The following is a 21,267-nucleotide window of genomic DNA, read 5'->3' as shown; positions in this document are numbered from 1 at the left end:
GGGGAACTATAAGAGAGTGAATATACAGAGTTCGAGAGACACAAATAGGAATAAAACAGAAGGGAAAATGGAGAGAAAAGAAGAACTTATCTCAGTCTCAGGTTTTATCACTAAGATAAGTTCAATTAGATATGCTTCACTGCCATTAGAGACTTGTGTTATTTTTCTAGAATTTTCTGCATTTTGCTAATATCAAGCTTATTTAATGAACAAGGTAGGACATTCTAAAGTGTTTAGGCACAAAGTAGAAACTTAGAAAACTTCATCTCCTTTATCCTCATAGAATCTAAGTGAAGAAAATTTTTAAAATCCCTTCAATTATTTACTAATACAAAAATAACCAAGACTTGACATAGAGTTTCTATTGATGATTCTTACCTAATTCAGTTATTAGCATGATCGCTGTAATATTCTGTGTTTCTAATTATATAATGTCTTCTGAATTTATTAACAGTGTTTTCAGTAAAGAGCTTTCCCTTTTCTAATACTTTTTATTTTATTGTCAGTATGTTTGTATCAGTAAGGAACCATAGATTCTCAGAAGCAATTCATTTTGATGTTCAAATTCTCCTAAATTTGTCCAGTAAATTTGTCTTCCCTTTTGACACATCTGTATAAACTTGGGGGCACTTATTTATTCTGTGCAATACTAAGATGTTCTAGGCTCATCTTGAATTTTAGGTACCCCACCCTGGAATTTACCATTTCTCCATGAAGTCCTTGTTTCTTTCAGTGGGTTGTGATAGAAACCAAATTATCATTGGATAATAGGCATGAACTTTGTTACTTGGATTTCATTGCTTCTAGGCCCATTCAATGGAAAGAGCAAGAATAATTTATTGATCAGATCAGATCATTCTTCTGTTCAAACCCATCAATGGCTTCCCATTTCACTTAGAGGAACAGTCAAACCTTTCAAACTTGTCTTCAGGCTCTACAGATTTTGTCTCCCTCCTCCACCATCCCTCTGATATTACTTTTCATGACTCTGCCCCCCATTCACTCTCTTTAAAGCACATTCTCCAAACTACAGTTACTTAAAAGTGCCCCAACATGCTCCCCTTTCAGAGATTATATTTGATGTTCTCTTTGCCTGAAGTTTTCTTCTCTCAGTCACATAGCCTGATTCCCTACTTCCTTCAGGCTTCTAGGAAATATCATTTCTCAGAGTCTGACCTCCGGGATTAAAAGAGCAAGCTTCTTCTCCTCCCAGTGCCCATCCCCCTTCTCTGCTTTAGTTTATCCTATAGCACTGATCATCACTAGATAATACATGTTTTCTTGTTCATGGGTTCGTTATTTGCTTCCAATAAGGATAGAAATTTTTGTTTGTCTGACACATAGTTATGCAGAAAATATTATTGATTGACTAAATGAATGAATTTTAATGGTGTATAGAGGCTCTGGGATTATTCTTAATAGTGGGAGAATAAATAGTGAATAATTAAGGGAGTCATCCAGAGGGAAGTCATCTTGAGATCTAACAGAAAGGAGTCAAAGTATGGAATAATTTGGAAATAAAATATGTAAATTAAAATTATAGTGAAAATTGGGACACCTGTGTGGCTCAGTCAGCTGAGCGTCCCAACTTTGGCTCAGGTCATGATCTCATGGTCTGTGGGTCGAGCCCTACATCAGGCTCTCTGCTGACAGCTCAGAGCCTGGAGCCTGCTTCAGATTCTGTGTCTCCTTCTCTCTTCCCCATTCATGCTCTGTCTCTCTCTGTCTCTCAAAAATAAATGTTAAAAATAAGTAAAATAAAATAAAATAAAATAAAATAAAATGAAAAAAAATAAAATTTTAGTGAAAGTTAAGGGTGCCTGGGTGGCTGAGTCAGTTAAGTGACCGAGTCTTGATTTTGGCTCAGGACATGATCTCACCATTCAGGAGATCTCTCGGTTCATGAGATTGAGTTCCATGTCAGTCTCTGTGCTGACCGTGGGAGCCTGCTTGGGATTCTCTCTCTACCTCTCTCTCCGTTCCTCTCTCTCTCTCTCTCTCTCATTTTCTCTCTCAAAATAAATAAACATTAAAGTTATAGTGAAAATTTAAAAATAACAAATCATTTTGTCCCTTTCTGCCATCCCCTCCCCAACCTTCACCTCATTTGACCCCTCCACAAGACAGATCCTATTTTCAGTGGTTATAACAACAGCTAGAAATCTTATGAAATTCCTATTTCTTCTTATTTACTAGCAACTATATTCCCTTAAAATTCTACCAGCAAATGTCCATTGCTTCTGTAACCCTCTTGTGTATTAAAATGCCAGTTCCTGAGGGGATTTACACATTCAGCCATCATTAGACATTACAACTTTATAACAGGTTTGATTACGTGTTTGCTGTTTAGCAAGGACAATTACACAAAGGAAGGTTTCTGGTGTATATATATTTAGAGTGAGTAAGAACGTAGGCTAGGATGTCTGTTTCTTGAGTGGCTTGACTAGAGAGAGTAAAGGGGCCATTGGGTATTGGGACTAGGGGCACCTAAAGAGAAAGTGAGTGTCACGAAAATAAATCATTAGGACATTTTAGTTTAAGACAGCCCTTGATTTGCAACTAATCAGTTACTCTTAAAAAGAGAAGGAATAATGGGGCGCCTGGGTGGCGCAGTCGGTTAAGCATCCGACTTCAGCCAGGTCACGATCTCGCGGTCCGTGAGTTCGAGCCCCGCGTCGGGCTCCGGGCTGATGGCTCGGAGCCTGGAGCCTGTTTCCGATTCTGTGTCTCCCTCTCTCTCTGCCCCTCCCCCGTTCATGCTCTGTCTCTCTCTGTCCCAAAAATAAATAAAAAACATTGAAAAAAAAATTTAAAAAAAAAAAAAAAAAAGAGAAGGAATAAGGGGCGCCTGGGTGGCTCAGTCGGTTGAGCGTCCGACTTCGGCTCAGGTCACGATCTCACAGTCTGTGAGTTCGAGCCCCGCATCGGGCTCTGTGCTGATGGCTCAGAGCCTGGAGCCTGCTTCCGATTCTGTGTCTCCCTCTCTCTTTGCCCCTTCCCTGCTCATGCTCTGTCTCTCTCTGTCTCAAAAATAAATAAAAACATTAAGAAAAAAAAATTTTTTTTAAAAAGAGAAGGAATAAAACATAAGGTAAGATCTATGTTCAAAGGTTCTTTTTCTTTTAAAAAGTGCTCTTTTCTACACAGACCCAGAAAGTTACCCACCATTAAGAACTCTTTTAAGGGATTCTTTGACATCCTTGTTCCTAAGGCTGTAGATAAGGGGATTAAGCATGGGAATCACTGTGGTATAAAACACAGAGGCCACCTTCTCCTGTATGATGTCACTGGTATATGGTTTAAAATACATGAAAATGATGGAGCCATAGAAAACCCCAACAGCTGCAAGGTGCGAGCTGCAGGTACTAAAAGCTTTGGACCTGCCTTCAGCTGAGCAGATGCATAAGATACTGGAAAGAATGAAGGCATAAGAGATGAAGATGGCTACAGCACATGCAAATACATTGACTCCAACCAAAATCATCACCAGGAGTTCCTTGGTGTAGTCTCTTGAGCAAGATATATTCAGAAGAGGGAGGATGTCACAGAAGTAATGGTGGATGATGTTCATTCCACAGAAGGATCGACTAGATATGTAGCTGGTGTGGACCAAGGCTCCAATGATCCCCACTGTATACACACTGGTGGCCAGTAGAAAACAGATTCTTGGGGACATTATGACATTGTAGAGCAAGGGGTTACAGATGGCAACATAACGATCATATGCCATTGCTGTCAGCATGTAGGAGTCATCAATACCAAAGAAGCAGAAGCAAAAGAGCTGGGTCATACACTCAGGAAAGGAGGTGAAATTCTTCTCTGACACAAAGTTCACCAACATCTTGGGAATTATGACGGTGGAGTAGCAGAGATCTATGAAGGACAAATTACTGAGAAAATAATACATGGGCGTGTGAAGCTGAGAACTGATCCTGATTAAAAAGATCAAACCCAAATTTCCCACCATGCAGACCATATAGATCAATAGAAACAGGAAAAAGAGAGGGAGCTGGAGTCCTGGCTGGTCTGTTAACCCCTCAAGGATAAATTCAGTTACTGAAGAATTGTTTCCTGTATCCATTCTTCTCCCCATTGTGATAGGCTGAGTAGCTCAGGAAAGAGGCTTTCATTAGACAAACACTGTCATCTGACAGAATTTAGTGATCCCAGATCTGATGAATTACATAATTTCTAACTGGCACAGAATTTCTGAAAAACAAGACAAAAATCTTAGTTGAAGCCCTTATCAAGACGTCGGTGGTGCATTTGGCTTCAGTTTTTATTGCTCCCACGTGACATAGTGAAGTAAAAATCCTTTTGTCTCCACAAATTGAATCTTAGATTCTCCTACAAATGAAAAATAATCCTTGTGTTATTCCTTTAGAATAAGTAACCTTTAGAGAAACCGTACAGTGCTGTTGCCAGGTTTTGCTGCTTTTTAATCTGCAGCAGCCTGTGTCCTCTTCTCATGTCTCAGAGCTTAACCTCTCCCTTACTGGTATCCCTGGGATTCCCCTTTGGCTTTGGCATCTTCATTTTGCTCATTCAGTGTCTGACCCCGATCTCACAGAGCTTTGGTTCCCTCCAAGCTTTCCATCTCTTCTCTGAGTTGCTGGTTTTGACTTTCCTTTCTTTTGTGATATATATACATATTCAGTGGAATATTATTCAGCCATAAAAAAGAATGAAATCTTGCCATTTGCAATGATATGGGTGAAGGTAGAGATTATGATATAAAGTGAAATAAATCAGTCAAAAAAAGACACAGACCATATGATTTCACGCATATGTGGAATTTAAGAAACAAAACAAACAAGTAAATGGAAAAAAGAGAGAGAGATAGGCAAACCAAGAAACAGACTCTTAACTACAGAGAACAAACTGGTGGTTTCCAGAGGGGACGCAGGCAGGGGGATGGCTGAAATAGGTCATAGGTATTAAGGAGTGCCCTTGTCATGATGAGCACTGGGTGCTGCATGGAAATGTTAAATTACAATGTTGTACACCTGAAACTAAAATAACACTGTATATTAACTATACTAGAATTAAAGTTATACTATATTTAATTTAATTTAAAAATTTTAATAATTTTTGGTCTTATCAACTCATGTATTTTAAAGTTTCGTTATCATACAATTCATTAAACCTCACTTTACTACTTAAAAAAAAGTATATTCCTCCATGAAACTGTTTCTAATTCCATGTTACTTCTACTGCTCCAACTTCTTTTTCCCCAAAGGCACTCTGTGACTCTTTCAGAGAAAATAATGTAATTTCTTATAGTATAGTTGTGGTTTAGTCATTGGGAGGTGCTGAGGAGCTGAGTGTATCACATCATATCAAACTAGATTAATTTTTACCCATGATTATCTCTTAGTTTTGTGACTCTAAGTTCCTTCTCCTATATAAACTCCAGTTTTTTCATCTTAAAACAGAGAAAATTCCTACTATATATGTTTTTTTGAAATGGTTTATTCTTCATTCACTCAACAGCTATATTGAGAGACTTCTGTGCATTGAATATGACAAATTCCCACTCTCGTGAAGTTTACATTCCAAAGAGGGAGGTCAACAAACCAACAAAGAAGTAGATGTAGAATTTAGTCAAGTTATGAGAAATACTATGAAGAAAATAAAGTAGTGTAAGAGCAGAGGCTGGAAATTTAGAAAGCTATTCAAGGGAGGACTTTCTGAAGTGGTGACGTTTAAGCTAAGTCCTGAATGAACTGAGAAACTGTTAGAGGAGATCATTGAAAGGATGTGACCACTGGTGGACACACAGCTGGACCCAGGTAATTGGTTGCCCCTCACCCTTTCACATGTCCTTGGAATGTATTCTTTGCCCATCATTCCCACGTTAGAAGCCATTTTTAAGGATGCAGTCTTGTTGTTGGGACCATCTGGAATGTATATGTAACTAAACCCAGTTAAGGTCCCTATATAAACTTAATTCTGCCAAGCAGGTGCAGAAATCTAGTGTCTTGAGGCTGCCCAAGACAAGCCCATTAGTAGGCTCCTTTGCTTATTAAATTGCCATCTACCTATCTGGAATGGACTACCTCTTTCTACCATCCCTCCATGCCCTCTGTGTAAGGGGCCAATTTGTGAACTAACAGGGGGACAGCCATGTCAGTATCTGCAGAAAAGCTTTTTCCTGGGTGGAATGGGAGAAAATTGTCTAAAGGTACAAACTTTCAGTTATAAGATAAATAAGTCCTCAGCATGTAAACTACAGCACAGAGGACCCTAGTTAATAATACTGTATTGTATATTTCAAAGTTGTTGAGAGTAGATATTAAAAGTTCTCATAACACACAATTTTGTAACTATGTGAGTTGATGAGTGCTATTCCAAATTTACACTTCAGATAAATATTAAAAACATACTTGTGTGGCCTGTGACATTAACAGAAATGATTTGACCTCTCTTTCCTTGACAAAGTATTAGACAAACACACACACACACACACACACACACACACACACACACCAGAAATAGTCTCATAAATAACAAACTGGTCATTACCAGAGGGGAGGGTGGGGGAATGAGCAAACTAGGTGAAGGGGACCAAGAAGTAGATTCAATTATTCTTCAAACGACTCCTAGTACAATAAGAACTCTGGGTGACGATGTCTCTAAAGAGTATGGGCATTTGAAGAAGTTTGAGGATTAGGATGGTTAAGCCTCAAAAAAAATTTTAATAATTTTTGTTAGAAATGTGTAATTTAGTTAAAGTTCTGGAATAGGTTTCTCATGCTAGAATTACAACCAGTAGAGAAAAGTGGGCAGAATAAATAAAGTATCAGAGAAAATGCCAGGAGTTTCTTCCTTTCATTTTTAAGGTTAGACTTAGGGACTCTTGTGAATCCACTATTGAAAAAGCATTAAGTGGGGAAGGACATCATTTTTAACCCTGAGTATAGCACTTTATGAGGGGGGCTAGGAGTCAGGAGCTTGGGTTTTTATTCATAGGTTGGCCCATTGCTGGCTCAGAGATGTTGGATAGTAAGTCAAGTAATGGCAGTGCCCTTTTTTTTTTTTTTTTTTTTTTTTGGTGGGGGGGACAGAGAGAGACAGAGCATGAACGGGGGAGGGGCAGAGAGAGAGGAAGACACAGAATCGGAAACAGGCTCCAGGCTCCGAGCCATCAGCCCAGAGCCTGACGCGGGGCTCGAACTCACGGACCGCGAGATCGTGACCTGGCTGAAGTCGGACGCTTAACCAACTGCGCCACCCAGGCGCCCCGGCAGTGTCCTTTTAATAAAAGAGGAATTCCTGAGTAAGCCCTGTAATACTACATTATTAATGCGTGTGCAAATGCTCCGTAAGCTTCAAAATTCAATATGAATGAGAAATATTAATATGACTGGACTTGTCATTGGGACAAAAAGTGAGTTTGAGGTCAGGAGAGCAAGCAAAGAACTATGGAGGAGAAATGATTTCCACGCATTGCACTCTTTGAGCTCATCTGCCTTGAAGGAGACAGTTCATGCCTGTGCATTCTTGTCCAAATAGCATGGGTAATGAGAATTTTTAACTGTCTTCCAAACTTCAGTTTCAATTATAATATCTTATCAAAGGCAGATAGAATTAGGGGTGCCTGGGTGGTTCAGTTGGTTAAGTGTCCAACTTCAGTTCAGGTCATGATCTCACGGCTCGTGAGTTGGAGCCCCGCGTTGGGCTCTGTGCTGACATCTCAGACTGGAGCCTCCTTCGGATTCTGTGTCTCCCTCTGTCTCTGCTCCCCACCTGCTCGCACTCTTTCTCTCTCTCTTAAAAATATAGAAACATTTTTAAAAAGTTTTAGGGGCACCTGGGTGGCTCAGTCAGTTATAGGTCATGTCCTCATGGTTCGTGGTTCGAGCCCCGCTTTGGGCTCTGTGCTGACAGCTCAGACCCTGGAATCTGTGTCTCCCTCTCTCTCTCTCTCGCCCTCCCCCACTCACAGTCTGTCTCACTCTCTCTTTCAAAAATAAATAAACATAGAATTTTTTTTTTAATTTTAAGAGGTAGATAGAATTTAATGACTTACCTGAATATTACCACCAGGTAAAGTGATGCTGGGCCTACATGAGTTTTTTTGTTTGGTCTCACACAGTGCACGCATGTGCACACACACACATTTGTAAGATATCAAACATTAATGGCCCAGAATCTCACTTATTCTGGCAAAATCATGGCATTGATTTTGCATAAGAATCAAGAAGTATTGATGAAGGGTAATAGCTTGACAACCACTAAGCACAGCAAGAAAATAATCCCATTGACCCTCAGTCCTCTATTATTGAAGGAAAGTTTTGTTTGGATCTATTTAGATCTGAACGAGGGATGTGAGGCGAAATTCCCCCTTAGGGGCTTGTCATCCGCATGGTTGGACTCTACAGGGAAGGAACAATTACAAAATACATATTTGTTGGCAGTGTAGTTGATCCCTGGGGTGTTTCAAATAAACATCAAACTTTTTTTCCCAAGTGTTAAGAAGACTAATAATGATTCCATAGCATCAGAGAATGACATATCTGATAAAGGGTTAGTATCGAAATATATATAAAGAAATTATAAAATTCAACACCCAAAAGACAAATCATCCAGTTAAAAAACTGGCAGAAGACATGAATAGACATTTTTCTAAAGAAGAGATCCAGGTGGCTAACAGACCCATGAAAAGATGCTCAAAATCGCCCATCACCAGGGAAATACAAATTAAAACTACAGTGAGATATCACCTCACACTTGTCAGAATGGATAAAGTTAATAACATAGTAAAAAATTGATGTTGGTGAGGATGCAGAAAAAGGGAAACCCTCTTACACTGTTGGTGGGAATGCAACCTGGTGCAGCCAGTCTGAAAAACAGTATGGAGGTTCCTCAAAAAATTTTAAATAGAACCACCCTACAATCCAGCAATTACACTGCTAGATATTTATCCAAAGGACACAAAAATACTGACTAGAAGGGATATATGCACCCTGATGTTTGTAGCAGCATTTTCAACAATAGCCAAATTATGGGAAAAAACCCCCACAAATATCCATCAACTGATGAATAGATAAAGAAGAGATTAGTATATACATGTAATGGAACACCACTCCGCCATAAAAAAAAGAATGAAATATTCCCATTTGTCACAATGTGGATGGAGCTAGAGTGTATTATGTTAAATTAGAAGAGTCAGTCAGAGTAAGAAAAATGCCATGTGATTTTACTCATATGTGGAATTTAAGAAACAAAACACATGAATATAGGGGAAGGAAAAAAGAGAGAAAGGCAAACCAAGAAACAAACTCTTACCTACAGAGAGTAAACTGAGGGTTACTGGAGTGGAGGTGGGGGATGGGCTAAGTGGGTGATGGGTACTAAGGAGCCCACTTGTGATGAGCACTGGGTGTTGTATGTAAGTGATGAATCACTAAATTCTAGGCCTGAAACTAATATTACACTGTATGTTGGCTAAATGGAATTTAAATTAAAACATGGAAGAAAAATGGTAATAATTCCATAGCAAATATTAACAAATTGCTTTATCAAAACCACAAAGTTATTACATTTTCCTTAGCATTTTTGATCTATAATCCATCCAAACACAATTCATCATCTGCAAACACAGAAGAACTTTTTACTCTTATCTAAACGTTTTAGAGGATTATAAGTGGAGAAAAAGAATAAGTGGCCTGTTTTCTTTCTGTGATTTCAAAAGGTATAGCCTGGGCTTCAAAGATGTGGGAAGCATGTGCCCATGCAATTTTCCAGGTCAGTCTTAATTTCAATTATGTGACATTATTGCCCATCTGAACTGTCATGAATGGTCTGTTCATTTCTTTATCAAAATGTTCACAGCTTTATTGGGGTAAAAATGACGTACAATAAATTGCACATATTTAAAGCGTACAATTACGTAAATTCGGTATATACAACTATGAAAACATCACCAAAATTACAAAAATGAACACAGTCACCCCCTTTGTCATCCTTCCCTCTCAACCTTCTTCCACCCCTTCTCAAGGCAACTGGGAATCTATTTTCTGTCACTGTAGTTTGCATTTTAAAAAATATTTTATTTACAAAACCATACAATATATACTCTTTGCTTGACTTCTTTTATTTGGCATAATTATTTTGAGATTCACTCAGGATCTTATGTGTATTGATAGTTTCTTTTTTCTTTATTTCTTTTTCTTTCTTTTTGCATAAGAATGCCTAATTATTTTAGTACTATCAGATTGCCTTGACATTTAACTTTGTCGAGATCAATTGACCCTCTATGTGTTCATCTATTTTTTAGCTCTTTATTTTACTCCATTAGCCTATCATCTATCTGGATGCCTGTATCACACTGTCTCGTTAATTGTAGCTTCAGAATATGCTTTGAAGTTTATAATGTAGAGCCTCCAGCCTTGTTCTTTATCAGAGTTGTTTTGTTCATCCCACACCTTTTGTATTTCCTTATGAATTTTAGAAACAGTTTATCAATCCTTACAAAATGCCTATTGGGCTTTTGAATAGGATTATAGTGAATCTATGAATCAATGTGAGGAAAACTAGTATCATAATAATTAGTCTTCTGATGCAAGAACACAGTATATTTAGGTTTCCTTCAACTACTCTCAAAAAGGTTTTGCTTATAAGGATTTTGCACATATTTTGCCAGATATAGGATTTTACACTAAGGATTTCACAGGTTTGGTGCTGTATGCAAATGATATTTTAAATTTTAGTTTCCTTTTGTTCACTCGTAATTATTGAAGATGATGGATTTTTATATAATGATTCTGTTTCCTACAATCTAGCCAAACTCAATTGCCATTGACAATACCTTCTTTTTTTTTTTTTTTCCTGTAGTTCTCATAGGATTTTCTACATAGGCTATCATGTATCATTAAAAACTTTTACTTCCTGAGGGTTGATGGGGGGTGGGAGGGAGGGGAGGGTGGGTGATGGGTATTGAGGAGGGCACCTTTTGGGATGAGCACTGGGTGTTGTATGGAAACCAATTTGACAATAAATTTCATATATTAAAAAAAAATTAAAAAAATAAAATAAAATAAAATGATGTAGGACTGTTAAAAAAAAGTTTTACTTCTTTCTTTCTGAACTAGTTGAAGTGTACTAGTTTGTTGGTATCATTATTGCTATTTGCCTTATTGCTCTGAAGTGTACTTTATCTAACATTGAAGCGTGTTTCTTGTAGACAGCATAGAGTTGAGTTTGTTTTTTAGCTTTTCAGTGGATAGTTGACAATTATAGACCATTTGCGATTAAACTGATTATTGCTATGTTAGGGCTTAAGTTTGCCATTTTATTATTTTTGTGTTTTTTCTTCTGTTTTTCTTTCCTCTGACTCCCTTTCTTGACTTCCTATGGGTTAGTTTTTTGGTTTTTTTTTTTTTTACAATTTTATATTAGGGGAGCCTGGGTGGTTCAGTCAGTTAAGCATCCGAGTTCAGCTCAGGTCATGATTTCATAGTTGATAGGTTCAAGCCCCTCATCTGGCTCTGAACTGGTGGCTCAGAGCCTAGAACCTATTTCGGGCTCTGTGTCTCCTCCCACCCCCTCTCCCACTTGTGCACGTGCTCCCTCTCTCTTTTTCTCACAAAAATTAATTAATTAATTAATTAATTAATTTTAAAAAACGTTAAAAAAGAATTTTGCTTTGGGGCGTCTGGGTGTCTCAGTTGGTTAAGCAGCCAACTTCGGTTCAGGTCATGATCTCATAGTTTGTGAGTTCAGGCCCCACCTTGGGCTCTGAGCTGTCAGCACAGAGTCTGGAGCCTGCTTCAGATTCTGTGTCTCTCTCTCTCTGCCCCTCCCCTACTTGCACTCTGTCTCTCTCTGTCTCTGTCTCTCTCTCTCAAAAATAAACATTAAAAAAAATTTTTAATAAAAAAATTTTTTAAAGAATTTTATTTTAATTTATTTATAAAACTTTAATGTAAACATATTAACTGTTAAAATGTATAAAGACTAAATTTCCATTTTTAAAAAAAGGAAAAAATAAAAGAAATAAAAACTAGAAGAAATAAAACAAGTGGGCATAAAAATTATATACTTGGGCATAAAAATATAGTTATTGAAATAGAAATTAATTAATACTTGGATTAAACTCTGGACTGGATATAGTTGAAGATATATCTAGGGAACTAGACATTATCACTGAGGAATTAGAGAATCAGAAAAATAAGTCCTAAGGATTCACACAGAATGCATCAGGGAGAGAAAAAATGATTTAAAAAAGCAAAAAGGAAGTTAAGAGACAGAGAAGATAAACTGAGAGCCTCTACTTTTGTTCTCTGGGTAAATATCTTGTAGTGCAGTTTCTGGGTTGTAGGCTAATTTTATTTTAATTTTTGAGGAACCTACACACTGTTTTCCAGAGTGGCTGCACATGTTTGCATTCCCACCAACAGTGCAAGAGGGTTCCTTCTTCTCCACATCCTCGCCAACATCTGTTGTTGCCTGAGTTGTTAATGTTAGCCATTCTGACCGGTGTGAGGTGGTATCACATTGTGGTTTTGATTTGTATTTCCCTGATGATGAGCAATGTTGAACATCTTTTCATGTGTCTTTTTGCCATTTGGATGTCTTCTTTGGAAAAGTGTCTATTCATGTCTTTTTCCCATTTCTTCACTGGATAATTTGTTTTTTGGGTGTTGAGTTTGGTAAGTTCTTTATCGATTCTGGATACTAACCCTTTATCCGATATATCATTTGTAAATATCTTATCCCATTCTGTCAGTTGCCTTTTACTTTTATTGATGGTTTCCTTGGCTGTGCAGAAGATTTTATCTTGATGAGGTCCCAATATTTCATTTTTGCTTTTATTTCCCTTGCCTTTGGAGACATGTCAAGTAAGAAGTTGCTGAGGCTGAGGTCAAAGAGGTTGCTGCCTGTTTTTTCCTGTAGGATTTTGATGGTTCCCTGTCTCACATTTACGTCTTTCATCCATTTTGAATTTACTTTTGGGTATGGTGTAAGAAAGTGGTCTAGTTTCATTCTTCAGTGTGTTGCTGTCCAATTCTCCCAGCACCATTTGCTAAAGAGACTTTTTCCATTGGATACTCTTTTCTGCTTTGTTGAAAATTAGTTGACCATCTATATGTGGGCCCATTTCTGGGTTCTCTATTCTATTCCATTGTTCTATGTGTCTGTTTTTGTGCCAATACCATACTGTCTTGATGATTACAGCTTTGTAGTAGAGGCTAAAGTCTAGGATTGTGATGCCTCCCGCTTTGGTTTTCTTTTTCAACATTACTTGGCTATTCGAGGTCTTTTGTGGTTCCATACAAATTTGAGGGTTGTTTGTTGCAGCTCTGAGAAGAATGCCGGTGCTATTTTGATTGGGATTGCATTGAATGTGAAGATTGTTTTGGGTACTATCAACATTTTAACAATGTTTGTTCTTCCAATCCATGAGCATGGAATGTTTTTCCATTTCTTTGTGCCTTCCTCAATTTCTCTCATGAGCTTTCTGTAGTTTTCCATGTACAGTCTTTTACTTCTTTGGTTAGGTTTAAGCCTAGGTATTTTATAGTTCTTGGTGCAATTGTGAACAGGATCGATTCCTTGATATCTCTTTCTATTTAACAATAAAGAGTGTAATGTCAATATATGCCATCACATAAATATACTTTGAAAACATTATGCCAAATGTAAGAAGCCAGACGCAAAAGGCCATATATAGTATGATTCAATTGACATAAAATATCCAGAATAGGCAACTCCACAGAGACAGAAAGCACATCAATGGTTGCCAGGAGCTGGGAAAAGAGGCAACAGGAAGTAACAACTTAGTCCTCTTGGAGTGAAGAAATGTTCTGAAAACAGAGTAGCGACGGTTGCACAAATTTGTGAATGCACTAAATGCCAATGAATTGTTCACTTTAAAATGTTGAAAGTGTGTGTTTTTCCACAGTAAACCGCAATATAGTTAAGGTGCATTCAAACTAAGTTTGTTCACAGAGATTGGTCTTTGAGCATTCCCCTTGTCCTGCTAAATTGGTAAGATTTAGCTGTACACATGATGTGATTGCCGGTGGGTTGAGTATAATAATTCAACTTGAAAAAAAATGTATAAGGGGCACCTGGGTGGCTCAGCCAGATAAACATTTGACTTCAGCTCAGGTCATGATCTCATGGTTTGTGGTTCAAGCCCCGCATCGGGCTCTGTGCTGACAGCTCAGAGCCTAGAGCCTGCTTGAGATTCTATGTCTCCCTCCCTCCCTCTCTTTCTGTCCGCCCCGCTCGCACTCAATCTCTGTCTCTCAAAAATAAATAAACATTAAATTTTTTTTTAAATGTACAAAATGCATCAACTATGTTCAAGCCTTTGTTCTAACCATGTTAGGAAATACAGAGATAAAGCTAGTAGTAGGTATTAAGCCCATGATCCTTTTCTCAGAGCACTTTCAAACTATGAATTGAATAAGTATGAAATAAGTATTATCCATCATTTTCTTAAAACAGACAAGATCATTAGAATTCTTAACCTAAAGTTAAATGTTAATTTTTTATGAGGAATAACACTGGATGGCTGAAACGGGACCTCATTTTTATTTTTGCATTTATGCTGTTTTTCCATGTTGTCTTATAAAGGCCACTTAGCCCCCCTGGGTCTTACAATTCCTTCTAGACACATGTATACAGGGCTTACGTATATTTTAACATGCTCTTCTGTTGACAACAGAGGTCATTGCTTTGAGATCTTTCTTTTTTAGTGTGGTGATATAATTTCATGGTAAGAACTGTGTTAGGTGTACCCCATACATTTCTATTTTATTGTATTCATCTCAAAAACCTTTGTGTTTTCCTTTCAGTTTCTTTTTTCAACCATTCCAGATATTTGGTTATTTTCCAGATTAATTTTTGTTGAATTCTTCATTCTCTTGACTTCTAGTTGCCCTCCTATTTTGAAAAACTTTGATCATTATTCCTCTGAGTATTTTTTTCCCTTCTCTTCCTCTCCTTCTTCCATTGAGGACTACAGTTATATTTATATTATTAGGCTGCTTGAAATTGTCCCCTGCTTCAGTGATGCTCTGCTCATACTGTTTTTCAATAGTTCTTCTCTCTGTATTTTGTTTAGGTTATTTCCATTGCTACGACAGAATTTGCAAATTTGCAGTGTCTAATTTGTTACCACTCTAATCCAGTGAATTTTTCATGTTAGACATTGTATTTTAATCTTTAGAATTTTGATTTAGGTGATTTTTTATCATCCATATATTTCTCATAATGCTTATGATTTTCTTTACCTTTTGAAAATATGGAATATTTCAATTTTTCATCATTTGAAAATATGAAATATTCAATATTTCATTAAAACAGTACTTCTAATATCTTTGTCTACTAATTCCATTATTTGTGACTCTTCTGGGTATTTGAATATTGACTTTTTAAAAAATCCTAATTATGGGTCTTATGTTTGTCTCGATTTCTCTATATTTCTGGAATTTTTTAACTTTAAATTTAAAATTTTTATCTTAATTCCAGTATAATTAACATACAGTGTTATAGTAGCTTCAGGTGTACAATATAGTGATTCAACAATTCCGTACATTACTCAGGGCTCATTGCAGTAAGTGTTACATGTCTGGAAATTTTTGATTCTACAGTGCTCTCAAGTTTTTTCTGAAAAATTTGATTTCTTCAAGGCTTGCTTTTATGTGTTTTGGGGTAGAACCTGAATAGCCTTATTTCTGCTGGTAGTTTTGTTTCACTACTGAGACAAAACCTTTGTAAAAACTCTGTTCAATGCCCTCGTAACACAAAAGTTTTCCACACTTGATGATGGAAATATCAAACTATTCTTAGCTCTAGTGGTTTCTAGAGAGTGCTGTATTTTGCTATGTTCCTTTAGAGAGTTGGATCTTGTTCTGGCAGGCAGTTATGTTACTTCTGGTTCAGCTTGATCAATCAATGTCTTGTTTTCAGGCTTCTTTATTATGTCTGTAGATTAGCTTTACTTTAGGGCTAATTAAACCCCACACACTTAAATCATGACCTTTTTGGATCTCTATTAAATGTCCCATATCTTCTCTATTTAGAAGATCAGAACTTGAATGATTTCTAGCTCTAAGCAAATATTTGCAGTATTTTTACTTATAGCCCCTACTTGTAAATGCTTCAGAAATTTTTCTTTGCCTAGCCTTGTGGGATTTCACCCTATGCATGCATTCAGAAATTAGTGTTGAGGCATTCATGCAAAAGGGTCCTGTGTTGATTTCTGTGAATAGCTCTCTCCTCTCTAATGCTCTACCCCACAAATTCTTATCACTTTGACATTTAGGAACTCAGACTTCTACCTTACCAATTCAGCACGACTTCTATGCTGTTATTGGAATGACTTTTCTGAGCCACAGACTAGAAGTTGCCCCAAAGCAGAAAGCCAGAATGAGCATAAAGCTCATCTAATTGTTTTTTCTTCTCTCAGGTATCACAATCCTATGCCATTTTGTAGTGTGTATATGTATATATTCCATACATATATACATATATGACATTTAAATTTTCTGGTAGTTTACAGAGTGAGCAAGTTTTGTTAAGTTTTATAACAGTTATTTCTTTATGAATCGATACTTCATTTTCATTTGATTCCTTTGTGATTCTTTTGTGAACATCATTGACAATAGGGCTTGATCCCACAACCCTGGGATCATGATCTGAGAAGAAATCAAGAGTGGGATGCTCAACCGACTGAGCCACCAAGATGCCCCAGTGTCCTGTTCTCTTATATTTGAGTAGTAATAATTCTCACTCCATAGAGTATTTACAGGAATTAAATTAGAAAATCCAAGTGGAGTATTTGATATATGGTTAGCATACTGATAAGTACTTTTTAAGTATTTTTAAAATAACTTTAAATTAAATAACTTTTTAAAAATTATCTAATTATAAAATATCTCCCAGGTATGGATCAACTAAGATCTTGATGTAAATGTCAAGTAACCCTGTACTTTTATTTTGACATCTATATTGGCATTCACTTCACAACTCTCAAGAAACTTGACCTCATGGAATTACAGAAATAAAAAGTCATAGACAAAATTTATGGAATCCTTCCTAGTATCAGGAAGAATTTTATTTATGTTTATGTATTTTATTTATGTATTAGTGTTTTAGATAGAATCGGCAAAATGTATGAGAAAAAATCTTAAATTTGGTGTGAGGTAAATCCTACCTTCAATTACAGTTCCTCTGATTTAATATGATGTTAGAGTGTTTCTCTGACCAAACTGGAATTCAATTTCCACATCTGAAAAAACATGGACTATAATATATATTTTGAAGTGTTAATGTGAAGGTTTAATAAAATAATGTATATGGATTTCTCAAAGAGAACGTCTTGGCACATAGTCAGAAATTAAACAATATAGCTAATTTCTGCTTTCCCATTATACTGGTTCTAATATAATAGTCATGCCATTGTTCTGTTTCACAAAGTACTTTTAGAGTTTAATATGCCTCATTCAATAAGCTATGTTAAATGCCTCTGTTGCTATCAGAGTAGGAGCTACAAATAAGTAGAAAACCTACTAAAAAGTAAAGTGGAAATCTATTGTTTTGGAGCAGGTATTTTAGATAATCTTAGGAACAAACAACTAAAGAAATTTCAAGCAAGTAGGTTATTAAAGACAGTGGTGGCTGATAGGTTCCAAATGCATGTCTGAAAGGTGAAAATAGGGTTTAAAAGGTTTGGCTTTCAAGCAAGGTGTAAGCAAGTGAGATTCAGTGTCAGGACAGAGAGTAAACGTAATGGAGAAGAATGGAACCTAGAGAAAAGGGGTAGGAGTCTAGCCCAGTCAAGTCCTGATGCAGAAGACAGAATTCCTGTTCTTGGAGCAATGCCGGGTGGAAATGAAAGCAAACGTTCTGGTCTAGGAAAACAAAATAGGAATGCAGCATTTAAAAGGAAGTGAGGGATGGGGAACCATCTGGGTCATAGGAACAAGACATACCATGAATTCAGAACTTTAAGTTCTTTAGGGCATCCATGTAAAAGGAACTGCTTTAGGTTGTAGAAGGACAGTAAGAAACAAGATAAGAAAAATCCATGCCTTCATGGAGTTTATGTTTTAGTTAGAAAGACAAACAATAAGTAGAAATAAATGTGATGAAGTAGGTGACTTTTAACAGTATGCTCTCAGGAGTCCTCTCTGTGCTTGTGGCATTTGAGCATCAAAGACTTAACTGAAGTGAGGGAGTAAGCTATGGAAATAGCAAGAAGAGTAGAAAAAATATATATAATTAAGTTTCTGGAGAACCACCAATAAGGCAGATGAATACTTTGCTTTTGTGTTGTTTAATATGTACAACAACACTTGCAAGAAAAGTACTATCTTTATGTTACAGAGGAAGTAAACAAGGCTCACAACTAGTAAGGGGCAGTGAAAAACATAAAAACATAGGTGAATTATTCCTCCTACTTACTAAGTGCCATGCTTTCTTTCTTCTACATGGTGATTTAAAGTTTTCTTAAAGATTTGTAAAGATTTGTAAAGTCTGATACAAAGCATACAGATATGGGAGACTGATTTGCTTAGGATTAGGAAAATTTCACATAGAAAATTATATTTTAACTAAATGTTTGATGATAAGAATGAGTTTGACCAGCTGAAGACTCTGGAAGGAGCACATGTGATAGAAAGAATAAAAGGCACAGAGCTTAAGACATGTGAGTAGGAAAAACGTTCTCCCTTTCAAAAACATGAATCATCTTATCACCCTCACATGAGGCCCCAAACACTGGTTCAGTCTGGCAGATTCCCTGACTGCACTCTGATGCCAGAAAGAAGCAAGAGGAGAGAAGACTTGCCTTTGCCTCTGCCCCCTTCCCTCCCAATCTCCCTTCTCATCCCATCTCCCCCTTCCTTCCCATCACCCCCTTCTCATCCCATCACCCCCTTCTTTCCCATCACCCTCTTCCATTGCCACTACACCATTTCCTTCCTATCATCCCCTCTCTTCCCTCCTCCCCTTCCCTTCCCATCATCCCCTTCTCTTCCAGTCATTTTCTTTCCTTTCTTCAAATTATTGTTTGTATTAGAAAGGCACATTTCACATGCTAAGCTCAGTAGGTAAAAGAACAAAAGAATGTTAGCAAAGAGAGCTAAAGTCACAGCCTTTTGGTAAGCAGAGAATCCAAAAGCACACAGCAGTAGCAGCTTGGACTTTTTGCATTGACCCCTGGCTGTGCTGCAGATTTCAAAGACCAACTCAAATTTCTGATACTGAAAACAACAGAATTAGTCACCCTTTCACAGATTCTCCCTGTCTAGCCTCTTCACATTCTCTAGCCTCTCATCCACTGCCCCACCTCCCAGCCAATGGACTGTTTCTAGATCCAAGACTGACAGGCTTTGTAGGTGATCTCTGATTCACCCATAACAAGCCTGCCCCAGGTCTCATCCAGAGAAGCCCTTTTCCTTGACACAGCATCTTTACATTCCAGAAGTCACAGAATGTCACCAGGAGCAATGTGGTTGAAGCCCCCCCCCCCGCCCCGACTATCTCAAAAACTCCTAGACCATCAAATGGCAGCGTATCTGATGCAGGCATTTGAGAGAATAATTGGATAATCATGCCAAGATGAGGGAATGCTAGAGTAAGGGAAAAGGGAAAAGAAGGAGAGGATGTGGGAGGAGGAAAATAGGAAAAGAAAACAGAATGAGGAACAGCAGAACTAGGCTTTCTTGCAAAATGGGAAGAGATAATCCTTTGTAGGCAGCATAATTTATTAGTTATGTGGCTTTGAACAATCCACTTTATGACTTCAAACCTTAGCTTCTTTAAAAAAATTTTTTTTAAAGTTTATTTTTGAGGGAGGGAGGAGACAGAAAGAGAGAGAGAGAGAGAGAGAGAGAGAGAGAGAATCCCAAGCAGTTCTCTCACTGTCAGTGCAGAGCTTGATGCAGGGCTTGAACCCACAAACCACGAGATCATGACCTGAGCTGAAATCCAAGAGCCGAACACTTCACCGACAGCCACCCACGTGCTCCAAACCTTAGCTTCTTTATCTATCTAAGGGCCATTGATAACATCTGTGTCCTAGCAGTGTGGTGTTATTGAAATGTAGTCACTAATCTCTATCATTGCTCAGGAAGGAAGGCTACCTGCCGTAGTACCTTCCTCAGAGAATATTTTACTTCTTTATTTCTCAAGCTGTAAATCAAGGGGTTCAGCATGGGGGTGACCAAGTTATTCAGGACCTGAACAGTTGCATTGAGCCAGGGATTGGGGGTGGGCTGCAGGTAGATGAGGACCACTGGCATAAAGGAGAGGAGGATGGCGGTGAGGTGGGCACTGCAGGTGGAGAAGGCACGGCATCTGCCTTCAGCAGAGCGGATCTGCAGGATGGAGCAGACAATGCGGCTGTAGGAGGTGAGGATGAGAAGGAAGCAGCTGAGGGGCATGAGGCCCACGCTGACGAACCCCACCCTCTCCAGGGCTGAGGTGTCAGCACAAGCCAGCTTCAGCATCACCGGGATATCACAGAAGTAATAGTCCACCTCATTGGGGCCACAGTAGGGCAACTGGAAGGTGAGAGTGGTGAGGAAGGTGGCCTGAATGCAGCCAAAAAAAGAGGTCCCCGCGGCCAGGATGGCACACACGCTGTGGCTCATGATTACCGTGTAGCGGAGAGGGTAACAGATGGCGACAAAGCGGTCGTAGGCCATCACCGTGTACAGGAAGCACTCGGTACAGCCCAGGAAGTGGTAGAAGAAGAGCTGGGACACGCAGCCCGCATAGGAGATGGCCCGGCTGTTCCCCGAGAGGTAGAAGAGCATCTCGGGGGAGCTCACAGAAGGGAAAAATATGTCACACACAGACAGTTGACACAGGAAGAAGTACATGGGGGTGTGAAGCCGAGTGGAGGAGACAATCGCCAGTAGGATGAGCAGGTTCCCCATAAGAGTGAAGACGTAGCAGCCCAAAAACAGGACAAAGAGCGTAGTCTCCAGATCCTCCGTGTATGGGATGCCCAGCAGGATGAACTTGGTCACCACTGAAGCATTCCCCATCTTCGTCAGATGTTGGACTTCAAAACAGAACATAGGTGTCCAAAGTGTGAACACTGATGTAAAACTGAGAATCTCTCCAATGGATGGATGTGTAGGTTTCATGTTTTAACAATCAACAGTAAACCTTATGTAAGAGCATTTCTACATCAAAAGATAAAGAAAATAAAAATTTTTTACTGTATTCTGAAAACTTTGGTTTGGGCCAAGTTAGATTCAGTTCACTATATTCTATCTTCCCCAGAGACTACAATTA

The 21,267-nt window shown here is 38.2% G+C and overlaps 2 protein-coding genes across 2 annotated transcripts; both read right to left on the bottom strand.

The window, feature by feature from the left end:
- Positions 1-3,157: 3,157 nt before the first annotated feature.
- LOC131488512 (olfactory receptor 8D2-like) lies at positions 3,158-4,093 on the bottom strand. The gene has a single exon (XM_058690392.1). The coding sequence runs from the start codon at positions 4,091-4,093 to the stop codon at positions 3,158-3,160; it is 936 nt and encodes a 311-aa protein (XP_058546375.1).
- A 15,988-nt stretch (positions 4,094-20,081) lies between these two features.
- LOC131488511 (olfactory receptor 10D1B-like) lies at positions 20,082-21,014 on the bottom strand. Its single transcript, XM_058690391.1, has one exon. It carries the CDS (start codon positions 21,012-21,014, stop codon positions 20,082-20,084), a length of 933 nt encoding a protein of 310 aa, XP_058546374.1.
- Between the last annotated feature and the right edge of the window lie 253 nt (positions 21,015-21,267).

Source organism: Neofelis nebulosa, chromosome 10 (assembly GCF_028018385.1).
Source record: "Neofelis nebulosa isolate mNeoNeb1 chromosome 10, mNeoNeb1.pri, whole genome shotgun sequence".
NCBI lineage: Eukaryota > Metazoa > Chordata > Mammalia > Carnivora > Felidae > Neofelis > Neofelis nebulosa.
This window is presented reverse-complemented; position numbering and strand designations above follow the sequence as displayed.